The sequence below is a fragment of the Oryctolagus cuniculus genome, chromosome 1 (assembly GCF_964237555.1).
Source record: "Oryctolagus cuniculus chromosome 1, mOryCun1.1, whole genome shotgun sequence".
Lineage (NCBI taxonomy): Eukaryota > Metazoa > Chordata > Mammalia > Lagomorpha > Leporidae > Oryctolagus > Oryctolagus cuniculus.
The window spans coordinates 202,442,085-202,460,678 of record NC_091432.1 but is presented as its reverse complement, the minus strand read 5'-3'; the positions used below and the strand labels follow the sequence as shown (position 1 = coordinate 202,460,678).

The 18,594-nt window shown below is 56.6% G+C and overlaps 1 protein-coding gene and 1 pseudogene across 4 annotated transcripts in view; one reads left to right on the top strand and one right to left on the bottom strand.

Annotated features, from left to right (window-relative positions):
• The first annotated feature begins 2,403 nt into the window (after nucleotides 1–2,403).
• ANKS6 (ankyrin repeat and sterile alpha motif domain containing 6) overlaps nucleotides 2,404–18,594 on the top strand; it is a 53,831-nt gene continuing 37,640 nt past the window's right edge. For 3 of the 4 annotated variants that reach the window (XM_051843705.2, XM_070054867.1, XM_070054866.1), the window contains exons 1-3: nucleotides 2,404–2,842; nucleotides 12,088–12,590; nucleotides 18,051–18,095. In XM_051843705.2, coding sequence (XP_051699665.2) covers nucleotides 2,478–2,842; nucleotides 12,088–12,590; nucleotides 18,051–18,095 — 913 coding nt within the window. In that variant the 5' untranslated portion in view covers nucleotides 2,404–2,477. The remainder of the gene's footprint in view (nucleotides 2,843–12,087; nucleotides 12,591–18,050; nucleotides 18,096–18,594) is intronic. The other variant, XM_051843710.2, reaches the window with a different exon arrangement.
• On the bottom strand, nucleotides 6,823–7,213 carry LOC127484781 (large ribosomal subunit protein eL43-like; annotated as a pseudogene).

Below are 18,594 nucleotides of genomic sequence, written 5' to 3'. Positions count from 1 at the left end.
AAAACTCTCTGGATGTGCACTAGCCACTGACCCACAGGACTGAGTGTGGGAGACGTTCGTTATTCTTTGTTGCCGCCCGGCTTCCACCTTCTAAGGCGGACTCTACCTCTCGCCAGAGATGGAGAACCCCAGAAACTCACTTTTGCAGCCTTCCTTTCTGCCAGGCAGAGCACATGACCCAGGCTGAGCCAATCAGACACTCAGACACTCCCACTGCAGCTGCGAATGGGTAGCCAGGGACACTAAAAAGGGCCTCTGAAGATTCCACCCTGGTCCAGCTGTGATGGGGGTCACTGATCCTGCCTGTGGGGGCTGGGAGCAGGGAGAGGGCCTTGCGTGAAGTCCTCTTTCTGCTTCAATTATCCAGAGCCTGGATTTCTGCTGCTTGCAACCAAGAAGGGTAACGAATGCCTATAGGTGTGTGTGTGCTTGGAGCTTCCTGAACTACGTCAGGGAAGATGAAACAGGTGTGCATACCAGTTACTTATGAGAGGAGGACTGGGCGGGGTGAGAAAGAGGGAAAGGGGCTTTTACTTCTGCCTGTGCCCTTCTGTACTGGTGAAATTGACTTTTTGCTCCTATATTACTTTCATAATGAAAAAATGAGTAACATAAGACACCTGAGTAAGCAGAGTTAGTTACTGAGGATTTTCAAGGAAACAACTCTCTTCAATTAGGCTTCCAAAGGAAGTCATCCTTTTTGTGAATGAGGCCGAGTGTGGAAGCGAGGGAGAGCGCATGCGCCACCTGACAGCGGCCCGAGGGATTCGCTCCAGTGTTGAAACTCACCAGCTCAAGTACTTTCTGCGGCTCCCATTGCTCACAGAGTAAATCCAGTTTGCATCCTGGCACCGAAGCCCTTTGCTATCTGAGCCCTGGGGCTGGCCCTGTGTGCCGGCACCCCATACGAGCACCGGTTCAAGTTCTGGTTGGCTCCATTTCCAATCCAGCTCCCTGCTAAGGTATCTGAGAGAGCAGGGGAAGATGTCCCGAGTGTGTGGGCCCCTGCCACTCACATGGGGAACCCAGAGTTCTAGGCTCCTGGGTTTTGCCTGCTCACTTCCAGCCATTGCAACCGTGTGAACCAGCAGATGGAAGATACACACATTAAAAGCGTGTCTGCCAACCCCCGCCTCATCCTTTTCTCAGGCCCTTGTCACGTTTTGCTCTGTACTAGAATTCTTTGGCAGTCTACATTTAGCAGGCTTAGCCATTTAGTAGTCATGTGCTGAACCCCCTTATTATAAATCCTTTTGCCTGATTGTGGTGGGAGGTGGCCGAGTAAGCTACCTGTGGCCAGGGTGGCTCTTGTCTGAGCCTTCCGCTTCCTCCAGCTGGACTGGATGCTCTTCCCCCGGGGCCAGCAGCGTTGACTTTTTAGCTCCCTCCCGTCTCTGGAAAGCTCACGTTTTCAGTGACCTCTGCCCGCCCTCTATCCCACTTACCTGGAGGGAAGCTCTATTTGTTGCTTACTCGTCTGGGTATCTGCGAGTATCCTCAGGCACTGTGCCTGGTGCCCGTCGGCCCCCCAGCACCTGGGTCTGACCCCTGGCAGGCCCTCAGCCAACACGGGCTGAGATCGGAGAGAGCACGGGACAGGATGCCACAGACACAGAGACACTCGGGCGCCAGGCACAGCTCCCCCGCAGGGCGCCTGCGTGGGCACTGCTAAGACACAACCTCTTTAATAAGCCTTGGTGGCCTCCTCTGTACATTGGAAGTGCCCATCGAGACCCTCCTGGGTGGATGACGGGCCGGCTGCAAGAACCAAAGTCGAAGTCTCCAGCTTTGGGGTGCACTAGGATCACCCCGCATGGCTTTGTTCAACCACACCCGGAGTTTCTGCCTCAACGGGTCTGAGATGCAGCTGGGGTACTTTGATATCAACGTCCTGCTGATGCTTGGTGGGTGGGTGATAGCAAAGAGCGCCTGAGGCATTTGTAGCTCAGCGACAGGGTCCGAAGCAGGGCCTGGCAGGACATCGTGCGGGAACATGGTGGTCCCATTCGGTTCTTAACTCAGCAGCTACCGAGGACGCGTCGGTTAACGGGGCAGCGGAGCACCCAGCCCAGCGGAGGAGCGATGGGCTCGGCTCTGGGTCCAGCGGTCCCCGGCGCGCAGCATGGCCAGGGGCTGGGGCAGCCGCTCCGACCTCCGCCGCGGGCAGGAAGTCTCCGGAGCGGCGGGAGAAGGCCGCGAGCCGGCGGCCAGAAGGCCCGGGCGGCGGGCGCTGGAGGAGCCTCCCAGAACCCGCCGTCCTCCTGCCCCGCACGCGGGTCGTGGAGGTGCAGCCCCACCCCGGCTGCGCCCGGCACACAGTAGGCGCGCGGCCCCACCCCGGCTGCGCCCGGCACACAGTAGGCGCACGGCGCCGGCGGGCGGAAGGGGGCGCGGGCGCACAGCATCCGGGGGCGGAGCCGGCGCGGCCCGGCCCGGCCGGGTGGACGTTCGCCGGCTGCCGCGAGCCCCGGGCGGCGATGGGCGAGGGCGGGCTGCCCCCGGCCTTCCAGCTGCTGCTGCGTGCCTGTGATCAGGGCGACACGGAGACGGCGCGGCGGCTGCTGGAGCCGGGGGCGGCGGAGCCGGCCGAGCGCGGCGCGGAGCCTGAGGCGGGCGCGGAGCCGGCGGGGGCAGAAGCGGCCGGGCCCGGGGCGGCGGCGGCGGCGGCGGCGGCGGCCGGAGCTCCGGTGCCCGTGGACTGCTCGGACGAGGCGGGCAACACGGCGCTGCAGTTCGCCGCGGCCGGGGGCCACGAGCCGCTGGTGCGCTTCCTGCTGCGCCGCGGCGCCTCGGTCAACAGCCGCAACCACTACGGCTGGAGCGCGCTCATGCAGGCGGCCAGGTGAGCGGCCGGGGGGGCCGGGGCGTGGAGGGCTCAGGCGGCACCCCCCTCCCCCGCCCAGCCCGGCGGGCGCCCCGGGAGGCGAAGGGTCAAGGACTAGTTAAGAGTCTGGAATGGGAAACTTTGGGCACAAGAAAAAGTGGGAGAGTGTAATTTACATCGCGTCTTGGAAACTTTGGCCTTTCCAAACGCAACCCAGAGACTGCCAGTAGACCCTGAAGGCCTTGATCCCCCGCTTCGTGCAAGGCGGTTTCCTGAGGACCCACCAACCCGCCTGGCGTGGCGCTGGGGGTGCTGCGGGCGCCCAGATACAGGCAGAGTCCCCGCGGTGGGGCAGCACCGGGATGGTGGGGCTAGCTTGGAGGGCAGCTGACCAGGTTTGGGGAGGCGAGGGAAGGTGTCTGGTAGAGATGATGTATCGCCTTGGATCCGAGGATAGAGGAGAATTCACCAGGACCGGAGGGGTGGTGGGAAAGGGCCAGGGAGCTGGAGCCCACTTCAGGTGATGGTTGGTCCCGCTGCTAGAACAGTGCTGGTCGAGAAGGGGCTGGACATCCGGGGAGATGAGGGGACAGGTGCCAGGGGCAGGAGGAAAGCCCACCCTAGTGGGCCCTGAGAGTCACAGAAGGCTCCAGGCAGAGTGAGCGACAGGAGATTGGAGTTTTGGGAAACTGGCGTTCCCTGCAGTGTGGGAACAGGTTGGGGGGTTCCGAAAGGCCGATTGGGAGCAAGTTGCAGCGGGCTGGGTGAAAGCCAGTGGTGGCCAGGACCAGAATGGGGACAGTGGAAGGTGAGCAGAGGGATGTTTGAGATTTACTCGGGAAGTAGATTTTTTTTTCTTTAAAAATATCTTTATTTTATTTATTTGAAAGATGGAGTTACAGAGAGAGGTAGAGACAGAGAGAGAGGTCTTCCATCAACTGGTTCACTCCCCACATGGCCACAATGGCTGGAGCTGTGCTGATCTGAACCAGGAGCCAGGAGCTTCTTCTGGGTCTCCCACGTGGGTGCAGGGGCCCAAGGACTTGGACCATCTTCTACTGCTTTCCCAGTCCACAGCAGAGAGCTGGATTGAAAGTGGAGCAGCCAGGTCTCGAACCGGCGCCCACATGGAATGCCAGCGCTTCAGGCCAGGGCATTAACCTGCGGCGCCAGAGCGCCCCGGCCCCAGGGAATAGATAGATCTTGATGGCTGACTGGCTGCTGGGGACTGGGCGGGGTGAGGGCGAGGGGGACAGCACAGATGACTTCAGGATTTCTGGTTGGTGGCAGCAGGAGGAGGGTCAGTGTGAGGATGAGCCTGGTGGTCAGGCACATGTCCAGTAGGGGTCTTTGTGGAGGGCGCCCCAAGAAGCGCTGCCCAGTGGGGAGCCGGAGAGGGGAGTCTGGAGGGCAAGGGAGTCTGAGCCCGAGGATACCGGAGGTCCATAGCATACTGATGACAGCTGGGACTTTGGGCTAGGAGGACTTATCCCAGGTGAATGTGTGATGTAAGAATGACAGCTGGTGACGGTAGCTGATGGTGCCCATCAGCCACTCAAGGGAAGATCGTTCGTTTAGCACACCATTTTCTCAGTCTGGTCTTGTCTGGCTTCCTTATATGCAAGGATGCTCTAGAAAGTTCTTCGAACAGTAGAATTAAAAGTATTGAGTTGATTTGGGAGCAAAAAATTTTTGAAGCCCACTCAGCTTTTTTTTTTTTTTTTTTTTTTTTTTTACCATCATAGCTTTCCCTACATGTTATGATAAGAAAATAATGCTGCGGTGATTTTACAGAAAGGGAAACGGACATAGAAGTAGCTCGGCCAAGGCCACATGGCCGACAGCTGAGGCGTCGGGACTTGGAGCCGTGTCTCCCTCCGGAGCCTCCCGTTGTCACCGCTTCTCCAGGGCACAAGCCGGAGCAGCAGTGGCGTTTGAATTTTGGGTGGCAGTCGGGGCAGTGTTGCTGTGAGAGGCAGGGGCAGCCGAGCACTGATGTAGCCCAGGAGAGCTCTGTGGAAGGCGAGGGCCCGGCGGGCTGCCGTGCTGGCGCCGTGGGCAGCATTGAAACACAGACAGAAGGCGCAGACGGTGCCTTCCACCGAGCTTGCTCGGGGCCTGAAGAGGCTTCCTGGGGCTGGGGAGAGCCTGGAGCAGCCTTGCCTGCTGCTAGGGTGAGCCGTGGAGGAACAGGCTGGGGGTCTTTGGGTGCAGAGGGGAGGACAAGGGTCCTCTTGGCTGAGTTCACGTTGCTCTTGGTAGAGAAGGGTGTTCTGCATTCGGTCCTTTTTAAAAAGAAGGCTTGCAGTCAAACCCTTGTTCTCAAACCACTAGGGGCATTTTACATTTAATCCTTAAAGAGACACAGACACAGATCGGCCACAGTGAGGTCGCTACACCCTGCCGTCCAGTCAGACTCCGTCTGCCCCTCCCTTCCTTACATAAGTTTTTAGAGTTTCTTTATGCCAAGGTTTCTCCACCTTGGTACTGTTGAGGGTCGGGGCTCCTTAGATGCCGGTAATGCGTGCTCCCCCCACTCAGTGGTGATAAACAGATGTGTGCAGGCGTTGCCCGCTGTGCCCTGGTGAGAGCCACTGCCTCCTAGGTGGACTGAGCACAGGCCAGAGAGATCGCTGGTTTTCCCTCCGTGCCCCTTGCTACACGGGCTCCTCCCACGGCTCTGTGCCTGCATGCCTCACGCCGGGCGCTCTGCCCGTCACTTCCCAGTAGGCTCACGGTATTTTACTGGACGACAGCTTCACCAGCCCCTGTGCAGGGCCCTTTGGTTGTTTCCAGCCTCTTGTCATTCATGCTGCGGTGACCACCCTGATACATGTGTCAGTCCACGTGTGAACAAGGGTATGGGCAGGAAATTGCACAGAGGAGGAACACCGGCCCTTGGTGGTGTCGATGGTAGGGATAGTGCAGGGTGCTGTCCCTGCAGGAGTATTCATTTCCTGTAGCTGCTGTCACAACTTAGCACAAACTTGCTCTTGGAGACAACTCAAGTGTCCTATCTTCAAGTTTTAGAGGTTGAGGACATGCTGGTCTCACTGAGTGAATCAGATGGCAGGGGGCTGTAGGGGAACCCAGCGCCTCGCCGTTTCCAGCTTCTGGAGGCTGCCAGCCTTCCGTGGCTCGCGGCCCCTTCCGCCTTCAAAGCCAGCAGGAGTCACATCTCTCTGCCTCTGCATCGTGCTCCCCCCATTGCGCCAGCTCCTCGGAACCTGCTCTCTCCGCAGCCTTCATTTCCCTTTTGCTAATCTGCTCACTGTGACCCAGTCATTGTCCACGCATTACAGATGTTCCGTTCTAATCTAACTTGTATTGTTAGCAAAATTTTATTCTGCGTTATTCCCGAATACCTTGTTTTCAGCTGCTGTGTGATGGTCCAGCCATGGGGCTATCCTGAGGTTTGCGTACCCACTCCCCAGCCTTGGGCATTTGCGTCAGTCTGTATATACTCTTCAGGAGCCCAGCGCAGTTACACTGTGGGTGCTGGCCGTTCGCATGCCTGATGGAGTGCAAGGTTCCATGCACCTTCCAGTATGCTGGGGGCCTTGTTTCACCTCTGAGTTCTCGCCTGGAGCAGTTGGGGTGACCAGCAAGCCTTGTGGGCTGCTGCCGTTCTGCAGTTTGCTGTCCTGGTGGCTCTCGCAGCTCTCAGTAGATCCTCGGCTCCAACACCTGACTGCCCAAGCGTGTCTGTGATGGCCCTTGAATCCACACCCTTCTGCCCCTCCACGCGGCCCTTGGCCAGGCCAGACCCCTGCGATGCCTCCCACAGCGCTCCCTCCAGGCGCGCCCTCTCTGACCCTTCCTTGACACGCTTCCAGATCTTTCTAAAATGCCTTACCTTCCCACCGCAGTGCTCTAGCCAGAGCCCTTAGCGTGGCATTGGAGGTGCTTCTGCCCTCCCCCTCCCCCACATCCTGTCTTCAGCCTTCTCCCGGCTTCCAGACTCTGGCCAAGATGATTTCATGCAGGCCAACTGTGTGTCACTCTCTGTTTTTGCCTCGCAATAGAGTGACCACTTTATTATAGGCCAGTGATGGCTCAGATAGGTGGGGCCTCTGTTGGTCTTTGAACTCCTTCAGCTGGCGGACTTGGCTGTGATGGTGGAAATGGTGTTGTAGGCCCAGGCACCACAGACTCTGTCTTCATGCAGGAGCCATGGTGCCAGATCCCCACAGCTGGTCTCTTCCTCTTGGTTTTGCCATGGAAGGAACAAGTGCGCTTGGTGTGCTGGCTGCTTTCACCCCCTCCCACACCCCCCGTTTTCCAGAGGGAGACACCATAGCGGGTCCCGTATTTATCAATGACTGCAACCCTCTTGGCCTTTTTAGCCGTGTTGCTGCCACATAGGTCTAGACCAAGAGAACTCTCCATTTTTAATCACTCAATTAATTAGTAATTATATTTATTGAAAGGCAGAGAAAGAGACCAACAGAGAAAGATCACATCTACTGGTTCAATCTCTATTTTTTCTGCAACAGCTGGGGCTGGGCCAGGGCAAATCTGGGAACCAGGAGCCCAATCCAGCTCTTCCATGTGGGTGGCAGGGACCCCACTGCTTGAACTGTCACTGGTGCCCTACAAGGTGTGCGTCGGCAGGAAGCTGAAAAACCCAGCAGCTCCTTTGTGGACTGTGGATGTCCCGTACGAGATGTTAACTGCTGCACCAAAGGCCCGTCCCTCTGCGTTTTTTAGAAAAGCAAACAGTGAGGGGCTGGTGCTGTGGCATAGAAGCACCTGCAGTGCTGGCATCCCATATGGCACTGGTTCAAGTCCTGGCTGCTCCGCCTCCTGTCCTGCTCCCTGCTAATGCGCCTGGGAAACCAGTGGAAGATGGCCCAAGTGCTTTGGCCCCTGCACTCACGTGGGAGATCGGAAGAAACTCCTGGCTCCTGGCATCAGACCGACCCAGCTCTGGCCGTTGTTGCCATTTGGGGAGTGAACTAGTGGATGGAAGATTTCTCCCTCTCCCCTCTCCCCTCTCCCCTCTCCCCTCTCCCCTCTCCCCTTCTCTCTCTGTATCTCTGCCCTTCAAATAAATAAATAAATCTTAAAAAATAAAAAGAAAAGGCCAACATTGAGCATTTACTATGTGTTAAGAATGTTGTCTCTACTGTTTGTCATCTGTGTGAGAAACAGATCTAGGAGCATGAAACTGGCCAGAGCAGACCAGGGAGTCCCGCTGCAGAGCCCCCGCCCTGACCCATGCAGAGACGCCCCTTCCTCCCTTCGTGCCCTCCTGGAAGCCCTCCGTCCCCTCCCAGCTCAGCTTCTTCCAGGAAGCCTGCAATGATCTCCCTCCCTGTCGCCCTAGTGTTACCGTCCAGCATGCCACATGATTCCTGGTTGCCTTCCTCCGTGGTCCCCGTGGCCACACACCGGAGTCACCCAAATGCTTTCCAAATGCAGGTTCCTGGGCCCTGTTTCTGGAGATGGAGATTCAGAAGCCTGGGGCTGGGGATGGCATGACAAGAGGCTTCCTGGCAAGGGCCTCGCCCCTGCCCTCCCCCCCAGCCCAGGGGCCCTGGTGAGCCCTCCTGGGATGCCTACGGAAGCCCCCTGCTCTCCAGTGTGTGCTGCTAACCGAGGTCTGCAGGGCGGGCAGCGTCATTCCCTGCTTCAGCTCTCAGTCTCTGTTCCTCTTGATGGGGCGAGAGACGCACAATTAGTCTAGCCTCTGACCGTCAGTGCAAACTAACAATGTTTTCCAAGAACTTTGCTTTCTCTCTAACAATTAGTGTTGTCAGAAGGGCTGGGATTGGTGGTCTCAGTGTCCTGACCTTGTCCCTTCCCACCTGAGGCGTGGGCCTTTATGCCTGGTTCCTCTGACAGGTGCCGTGTGGGCAGCACACTCTCACTTGTTAGTGTGAGAGCGGGGTCCACTATGACAGTCCTGCGGCGGGGTTCCAGTTCCCTCTCGCTCTTTAGCTGAGCCTGGTCAGGAGCTGGAGCCTCTCGAGTTGATTTCTGCCCAGTTGTCCCTAGGACTCCCTGCCCTCAGGCCTCCTGTCTGCCTGTGTTGAGTTGTGCCTGGGCTCCCTGCTGCAAGGCTGTCCTGTGTGTGTGTTTTTGCGTGTGCGTGTGTTGAGTTGTGACTTCCGCTAGGCTGTGTGTGTGTCTGTGTCTGTGTCCGTGTCCCTCAGCTCTGGAAGGGCAGGTCCTTGCCCGGCTGTGCTCGCCTTCCCTGGGTCTGGTGGGTCCCAGCAGCCGCCGCAGGCAGCCTAAGTGAGCATCTGTTTACCACCCCCGCCCTCAGTGCTCCAAAGCTCCTCCGCACCCCACCCACCCTGGCAGGCCAGGCCCTCAGCAGCCCTGTGCCTGGACCGCACTTGGGTCTCTTGTGGGTATTTCAGTGTCGGAAGTGGTTATGTTCATGTTTGTTTTCCTTGTTGTTAGAATAATAGATGCCCTTGATCAAGCACTGTGCTGAGTGATTGCAATGACTCAGCTCATTCAGTCCACGCGAAACCTTAAGAACTGGGTACTATTGTCATCCTCCGGAGGGATTCCCACACAGAGATGTTAAGTAACGTGCGCAAGGCCACACAGCTGGTAAGAGGAGAGTCTGATTGACACCCATGGACAGGTGATTGATTGGCTCCAGGCCTGTGGTCCCAGCAGTGAGTCCAATAACTGGTAGTTTCCTTCTTGGTGTTGGCAGCACGCAAGCAATGCCGGGAGCTTGCCTGCAGTTTCTGGCCTGGGGCAACGTTGCCCGGTGTTTACTTTGGCTCTAATGAGACCCTTTCCCAGGTGGCCCTTGATTCCCCACCTGCAGTGTGGCAGGCTGGACTCGGCCCGGGGCTTTGAGTAGCAGGAGAGTGTGCCAGCTATCGAGACACAGGTGTTAATTGCCGAAATTAATCCGTAATCATAGCACCTGTTCAGAAAGCCCCTCGCATCCCCATCTCCGGTAATTACCGATTAGAAGCCTTAGCATCCACAAAATTATCTCTGCTTCCCTTGAACCCTTTTTTAATTTTCAGCCTAATTGGATGCTCTCTTGGGCTACCCGAGAGTTCAGCAAACATTCCAAATTTCAGCAGTTCTGCTCTAAGGCAGCCTTTGCTTCCTCTGTGAAAACTGGGTATCGCGCGAGAGCCGAGCTGCCAGGCCGGGGGTCCCGGTCCAGGTTCGTCTCTGGCTTCTAGCCTGAGAGACTTTGGACGATTTGGCCACCGTGCCGATCGTCAGCATTCTCATCTGTAACATGGGAGGGAAGGAGTCTGTTTAGTAAGATCACATGAGGTAAGAATGTGCCCGCACCTTGTAACAGCTCCTAGGGATTGGGCCAGCTTTCACCTCCCGCTTGGTAAGCACACAGTGCCATCTCTTAAATCGGCTGCACTCAGGAGACACCGGTTCTGCAGTTCCGCTCCCCGCTGCCTGCCTTTACTCACGTGGCTACCTGAGCTGGGGCTGGGAAACACGAATGGGCAGGAAGCCCGCGTTTGCGGGGAGGCAGTGCCTCAGGTGCGCCATAGCACAAAGCTGCAGGAGGTGCTCCGAGAAGGGGCTGAGTCCTGAGCCCAAGGAAGGCTGTGTGCTGTAGATGGCGTCTGGGGGGAGGGGCCGGAACCAGGGATGGCGTGGTGCGTGTGAGTCCCAGGGAAATGAGGTTGGCATGTAGGCAGGGCCCATAGGCAGTGGGAACCTGGGAAAACAGCATCAGATTTTGGTCTGAGGAGTATTGTTTTGGGGGCTGCAGGCAGGGGGACCCCCTGGGGTTGTAGCCTTCTGCACATGAGTGCGTTTCAGTTTGACCTGCCCCCTCGCTCCCGCTCTGGTCCCTCCCCAGCTCGCGCTCTGCGGGCTGACCCTGTGCTGTCAAGGTTCATGTCCCAGGAGGTATTTGTAAGTTCAGCCCTGGCCTTGCCTCCCCCAGCGGGAGGGGAGCCTGGGTTTAGATGAGGCATAAAAGCTGCTTCTGGAAAGGAGGGGTGAACAAGACACACAAGAAGCCACCGCACAGGTTGCCACTGGGCTGCCATGTGGTCTCTTCAGGGCTGGCACATCAGCCCTCTTCCCTTTCCTGGTTAGTCCGGGTCCAGGGTCACTCGCAGCTCAGACATGTGTGCCTGCGAGCTCACCAGACACCCCAGAGCAGAACTTCTCTGTCCTCGTCTGTTGCAAGAAGGAAGAGATGATGCTGGGAAGAGGACCCTATTTTCTCCTCCCTGGCCCTGGGGAGTTGGTGGGTACCTTTCAGCCCCCAGGATCCCAGCACCCTTTTCCAGTCATTGAGCAAGGTCTGGCCAGGCCCGCGTTCTCAGCCGCCTGTGAACATTCCTGCCAGCAGGGGGCAGTGGGCCTCTGCACTTGGTGCTGGAGCCCATCCTTGCTGACCACAGCAGTGCCACACCTTTTGGCATCAGGTTGTGTGTTTGGTACTGGCCAAGGTAGAAATGAATCAGACAGGGGCCCTGCCCAGGCGGAGAGACGGATTTCCAAGATATAAAGCAGAATCATCTGAACTGAGACGTGGGAGGCAGCGTAGTATAGGGGAGAAGAGCAAGGACAGTGGGATTCCGAGACCTTGATGCCCCGCACCCCTTACGAGCTGGGTGACCTTGTGTAATAGAATTGTCAGGACGCGGTGCTTCCTGTGTGTATTGACTCATTTGGAGTGGCCGTTCAGCCTAGCCGTTCAGATGCCCGTGTCCCACAGCGGAATACCTGCGTTTGAGGCTGGGCTCCTGCCCTGACTCCAGTTCCCCGCTGATGCAGACCCTGCGAGGCAGCAGTGATGGCTCCAGTGCCTGGGTTCCGGCATCCGTGTTGGAAGCCTGGATTGCGTTCCCCTGGCTCCTGGCTTTAGTCTAACCTCGTTCTGGCCAACGTGGGCATTTGTGGAGTGAACCAGCAGGTGGAGCTCTCTCTCTCTGCCTCTCAAACAAAGAACAATTTTATAAAAGTTATCTTAACTCATTTAATCCTCAGCCAGCTTTGAAGTAGATGCAGTTGTGTCTCCATTTTACAGGTCAGGAAATGAAGGCACAATAAAGCTCAAGTCCTTTCTCCGGGTCACGAGGCAGGTGGGCAGCAAGGCTGGATTCCAGTGTAGGCAGGGCCATTGCTTGCCGTGTGGCAGTGCACCTGTGGGGTCGGCTCAGGGCCTGGCGTTGGAGTGAGGCCTTTTGTGGTAGGCAGCCACTAGGCTTTTAATAATGAATGACGTGAGGACTGCATAGCTGTTTGCTCACCACTGCTCCACGTTTAGCACCACTCATTCTCTGTCTTTCCGGCAGATTTGGGCACGTGAATGTGGCACACCTCCTTTTGGACCATGGTGCTGATGTCAACGCCCAGAACCGGCTGGGGGCCAGCGTGCTCACCGTGGCCTCCCGGGGTGGCCATCTGGGTGTGGTGAAGCTGCTCCTGGAAGCCGGTGCCTTTGTGGACAGTCCCCACCCCTCGGGCGAGCAGCCAGGGATGGGGGACAGCAGGGACGAGCTGCTGGACATCACGGCCCTGATGGCGGCCATCCAGCACGGACATGAGGCCGTGGTGCGCCTGCTGATGGAATGGGGCGCAGACCCCAACCACGCGGCCCGGACCGTGGGCTGGAGCCCACTCATGCTGGCGGCTCTGGTCGGGAGGCTTGGCGTGGCCCAGCAGCTGGTGGAGAAGGGAGCCAACCCCGACCACATCGGTGTCCTGGAGAAGACTGCCTTCGAGGTCGCACTGGACCACAAGCACAGGGACCTCGCAGACTACCTGGACCCACTGACCACCGTCAGGCCCAAAACAGGTCAGGCTGTACCTCTACCATCAGATGGCACTGCCTATCGGTTCCTGGCTGACCCTCCAGAGTCTGATGGCTAGGCCCTTCCCTGGCCAGACAGTTCTGATGCAGGTGGTCCTGGGATACTTCCAGAACAGGGGTCGGTAAACTTTCCTTTGAAAAGCCAGATAGTAAATATCTCAGGCTGTGTGAGCCTGATTGTGCTAGAGTGAAATCAGCCTTGTGTGTTATGTAAATGAGTAGGCGTGGCCAGGTCCCATAAGCTCTCATTGCTGGGGCTCAGGTGGGACAGATGTGGCCAATGGGGCATCACTTGCCAGTGTCTGCTCTAGAGCGTGGCACCCAACCTCACTGGCCAGCTCTCCATCCCCAAAGGCTAATTCACAACATCAGGAAAAAAGGAGCCCCCTTTTGAGTTTGTTTTAAACAATCAGTATGTCGTGTTTATTTTTTCTTTTTGCCATTTTCGTGGCACTTAAAAGGGTTGTCTAAGTCATCCTGAACAGATCTGCCACAGAACATATTGTGCTTCAGGACCTCGTCCAGGTAGCTGGTATTTGGCGAAACTGTTAAGGCTCTGCTTGGGACACCTGCATTCTGTGTGAGGAGTGCCTGGGTTCAGGTCTCAGTCCTGCTAATGCATTAGCACCCAGGGAGGCAGCAAGTGATGGCTCAGTGTTTGGGTCCCTGCCAGCCATGTGGGCAACCTAGACTGAGAGCCTGACCTAGTCACGTTCGGTGGGAGCATCTGAGGAGCAAACCAGCAGATGCTGGCTCTAGCCTTTCACATGAATAAAATCAGTAAGTAAGACAACGGCAGCAGCAGTCTCTAGTTCATCGCGCAGTAGGACCACACGCAGCTTGGTGGCCTGTGTCTGTCACGAGCCAGACTTCAGCGGCAGCCCTGGGACCGCCCTGGGCATGACCATGGGCAGCGTTGTATAAGCATCTGGGGCTGAAAGATGAAAAAAGGAAGGCTAAGATGGCCCGAAAGTCTCAGGAAGCTTGTGCCGTCAAAGCATCAAAGCCTGAGACAGAAGACGCTGCGGGTTTGGCAACGCTACTTGTAAATACACTGCCCAACAAGAACTCTGAAACCAACCTGTTTTAAAAGCCCGGAGTGACAGAGATACCGAGGCAGAAAGGAAGAAGAGGTTAAGTTTGGGGGAACCCTCTGAAGTGTGCAGGTGAGGAAGCTGAGCCCCAGCGAGGAGAGAAGCCGGGCGGAGGTCACATCCCACTGCGAGCGGAGGCCTCGTGGGACCCCTCGTCCCTTTCGTGGAACAGAGCACCCCAGCAGGCTTGGCACACACACAACACCCACTAAGTGGAAGCTGTTAGGTTTTCTTTAATGTTGAGATACATTTAAAATTTTATAATGTGTTTGTTTATTTGAAAGGCAATGAGGAGAGAGGGTGACATCAATCTTCCATCTGTGGTTCACTCCCCAGTTGTCTGCAATAGCCAGTACTGAGCCAGGCTGAAGTGAGGAGCCCAAAACTCAATCCAGGTCTCCCACAGGGATGGCAGGGACCTAAGCACTTGCTCCCTCCCAGGGCGTGCTGGATTGGAAACAGAGGAGCTGGGACTTGACCCACACCCTCCTATGTGGGATGCAGGCGTCCCAAGTGGCCACTTGATTGCTGTGTCAAAGGCCCACCCTGTACCATACATTGACTCAGTTATTGTGTGAGTGTTTACTGACTGCCCACTGTGTATCAGACACCAGCTACCTTTCTAGGCACCTGGGATCCTAGTCCCTGCTCTTGAGGACTTTGGCCTCTATAGGAGGAGTCAGGTAATGAGAAGGAAATAAACCTAGTGAAGAAATATGAATAGTATGGTGGATGCTAAGTGCCAAGGAGCTAAAAACTGAAACTGGGTTGGTTTTTGGCATAGTGGTTAGGACGCCTGTGGCCCACTTCAGAGTGCCTGGGTTTGAGTCTCGGCTGTACTCTCGATTCCAGCCACCTGCAAGTGCACCCCCTGGGAGGCAGGTGGTGATGGCTCGGGGTGTTGAACTCCTACCATCTGTGTGGAAGACTCCGACTGAATTTCTGGCTCCCTGCTTTGGCCCTGGCCAGTCCTGTTGGTTGCAGGCATGTGGGGAATGAACCCCCAGATTGGAGCTCTCTCTCCCCTCACTCTCAAACAAATAAATAATAATTTTTAAAAGACTAAAAAGCAGGGGCAGGCACTGTGGCGTAGCAGATAAAGCCACCACTTGCAGTGCCAGCATCCCATATGGGTGCTGGTTCCAGTCCCAGCTGCTCCTTTTCCAATCCAGCTCTCTGCTGTGGCCTGGGAAAGCAGTAGAGGATGGCCCAAGTCCTTGGGCCCTTGAACCCACATAGGAGACCCAGAAGAAGCTCCTGGCTTCAGATCAGTTCAGCTTCGGCCATTTTGGCCAATTGGGGAGTGAACTAGTGGATCAAAGACCTCTCTCTCCCTTTCCTTCCCCCTCCTTCCCCCTCCCTCCCCGTCCCCCTCCCCCTTCCTCTCTCTCTAATTAAAAAAAGAAAAGACTAAACAGCCAACAAGGGCAGAGTAGAGGAGTGAAGTGTGGTAGGGTAGATAGGACCAAGGCAGGCTCTGAGTGGAGGAGGGTGGCTGGGTGGCCTCCCAGAAAAGGCATGATTTCTGCAGCCCTGGAGCAATGCAGGGAGTGCCCCTGCCCTGTGGGCTCTCAGGGGAGGAGCCCATGTAGGCCATGGGCAAGGGCTAGAAAGGGTGGAGATTGTCAAATCAGTACCAAGGCCAGCCCCTGGGTCTTCCCAGGAGGGTGGGGAAATCCACCTGCACTGGAGCCTTGGGGATCTGGTCTCCCTGGTGTGGGCAGCAGGAAAGGGGATCCTCAAGGCTGTCACCATGGCTGTGACGCCCCACTGTCCACCATGGTTGTGGGGTGCAAGCTAGAGCAGGTTTCTTCCTCTTTTGGATCGGGCAGGTTCCTAGAGCTACTCTAAATAGACCAAAAACTTAAGGCCAGGGTGAGGAAGGGACTGGCCCAGGGTCAGCTCCTGGGATCAGGCTGGGCCGTTGGTGATTGATTAGTACCAGTGGTTGCTTAGCAGCCAACACGGCTCATGTCAAAAGGTCTTGGTATGAGAGGGCCCTGGCCCATAGCAAATTGGATTCTTAGGTACTTAAATGAATATGCTGTGTTTTTAAAAACTTAAGAGATGACATTGTTTGTTGGTAGTATTATCAAAAAAGATCTATTTATTTGGGCTGGTGTCATGGTGCAGCAGATTGAGACACTGCCCACTACACCAGCATCCCCTGTGGGCTCGGTTGTGTCCTGGCTGGTCTACTCCCCATCCAGCTCCCTGTAATGCCCCTGGGAAAGCAGTGGAAGATGGCCCAAGTGCTTGGGGCACCTGCACGCATGTGGGAGACCTACTTGAATTGGGTCTCTGTCTCTCTATCACTCTGCCTTTCAAATAAATAAATAAATCTTCAAAAAAATTATTTGAAAGGCAGCGTGATACTGAGATCTTCCATCTGCTATCTCACTCCCTAAATGGCTACAACAGCCAGGGCTGAGCCACAATGAAGCCAGGAGCTGGGAACTCCACGTGGGTCTCCCATGTGGCTGCAGGGGTTGAAGTACTTGGATGATCTTTTTTTTTCTTAAAGATATATTTATTTTACTTGAAAGGCAGAGTTACAGAGAGGCAGAGGCAGAAAGAGAAGTCTTCCATCCGCTGGTTCACTCCCCAGATGGCAGCAACGGTTGGAGCTGAACTGAAGCCAGGAGCCAGGACCTTCTTCCGGGGTCTTCCACTCGGGTGCAGGGGCCCAAGGACTTGGGCCATCTTCCAGTGCTTTACCAGGCCATAGCAGAGAGCTGGATGGGAAGTGGAGCAGCCGGGACTAGAACCGGCACTCATATGTGATGCCGGCACTGGGGGTGGTGGCTTTAACCTCTATGCCACAGCACTGGCCCCTTGGGCCATCTTCTGTTGCTTTCCCACGCACATTAGCAGGGAGCTGGAGCAACCGGGACTCTGAAACAGCGCTCTAAATAGGTAATCTGGCGTCCCAAGTGAAGGCTTGCTGTGCCACACCATAGCCGGCCCCATTGTTGCTGCTATCTCCCAGGCAAAATTAGATATGTGGTTCCATGGTCATGCCTGCCTTTTCATGTAGAGCCTGGAGGGAAGCATTAGCCTTGCCAGGGTGGTTACTGGTCAGTGGCGAAGGTCATCATTGCTCTTTGAAAAGGGCTTGCCCACTTGGAAGCATTCTCCCACCTGTTACCCTCGGGCCCTTGCAGTCGGCAGGAGGAAGGGTGTCGCCGCATGTTAGTGACAAGGGAACGGCTCTGGAAAGTGTGCTCCGATTCAGATACTCCGACTGCAGGCTCGGGGCTCCTTGGGCCAGGCTGTGGCTTCCTCCCAGCTGCCCGAGACAGTGGGTCTGGGCCAGCGAGTTAGCCTGGGCTTATGTAAAGGCTTCACAGAGCCGGTGCCGTGGCTCAATAGGCTAATCCTGCACCTTGCGGCGCTGGCACACCGAGTTCTAGTGCTGGTCAGGGCGCCGGATTCTGTCCCGGTTCCCCCTCTTCCAGGCCAGCTCTCTGCTATGGCCCGGGAGTGCAGTGGAGGATGGCCCAGGTGCTTGGGCCCTGCACCCCATGGGAGACCAGGAGAAGCACCTGGCTCCTGCCATTGGATCAGCGCGGTGCGCCGGCCGCAGCGCACCAGCCGCGGCAGCCATTGGAGGGTGAACCAACGGCAAAAGGAAGACCTTTCTCTCTGTCTCTCTCTCTCTCACTGTCCACTCTGCCTGTCAAAAAAAAAAAAAAAAAAAAAAAAAAAAGCTTCACAGAATCCTGCGTTCATCCCGCCCCTCAGGAGGTGCTGCTCGACAGGAGCTGGGTCCCTGCTGGCCCACGCTCGGAGGAAGGCATGGGTGGGCGGGTGTGCACAGCTCAGCTGTGGGGTAGGTATGGGACCCCATGCGCCAGCCGCACAGGTCAGGTGGGTGGTCCTGTCAGCAGCTGTGTCTGTGGGTCTGGGGCAGGAGGCCTAAGTCACATCACTACTTTTTGGGGAAGGCACGTACAAGTTAACAGGCTCTTTTGGTGGCTGTGTCTGGTGGCTTCCTCGGAGCTCAGCTCTCCAGAGTCCATGGTTGCATATTTAATTTTTAGGAAAAAAAGAATCCTGATCTCTTCGTAATTTCTGCAAGAATGCAGGACTTTCCAAGACCAGATTTCACATCTCTAGGAAAGGACAGCCCGAGGTCCGGGGTGCCTGAAGCCTCAGCTATAGGAATGTGGGAGCAGGCCAGCCACCTGCTGCCCACCCGTGTTCCCCCACGCTCTGTCCCCGGGGTGTTTTCGGATTCCCTGGGACTGTCACAAAGGCCTGCGGCTAGCCGGCCCATGTCGATGCGCCCTGCAGCTTCTCTGTTGCTTGAACCTCCCCCAGCTAACTTTTACAATCTCTGTTTACCCAGATGAGGAGAAAACACGACCTGATATCTTCCATGCACTGAAAATGGGTAAGCACTCAAGAGAATCCTCTGCTACCGGCGAGTGCAGGGCGCATTCTCCCAGCACCCCCGCGTGTAGGCCCTTTCACGGCCACGTGGAGTATTTGGGAGAGAAACAGGCGTTTTGCTGTTTCACGCAGGGAAGTTCAGATCCCAGAGGCTGGTGTTAATTACGATGCTATACCCACACCTGGTTGCCCTCCCAGACCCCTGCCCCCATTCCAGCCAAAGTCTGCGCCGTGCCCTGGCTTCCCCCGACTCCGACACGCCTCTCCGAGTCCCCACCCACTCCAGTCTCTTTGTGACAAAGGTCTGGTTAGCATATATAATTTCCTCTTGCTGTAGACTCTGCCTCCAGGAAGCCTTTCCTGATGCTCACCCTGAGCAAGACCTGACCCCTCCTGCGTGCCCACTGCCTTTCCCCGTCCGTCTCCTTCACCCACTGCCTCGACGTGCTGACGGCTGCTGCCTGTCAGCACACACCTCCGGCCAGGGGCCATTTCCACCC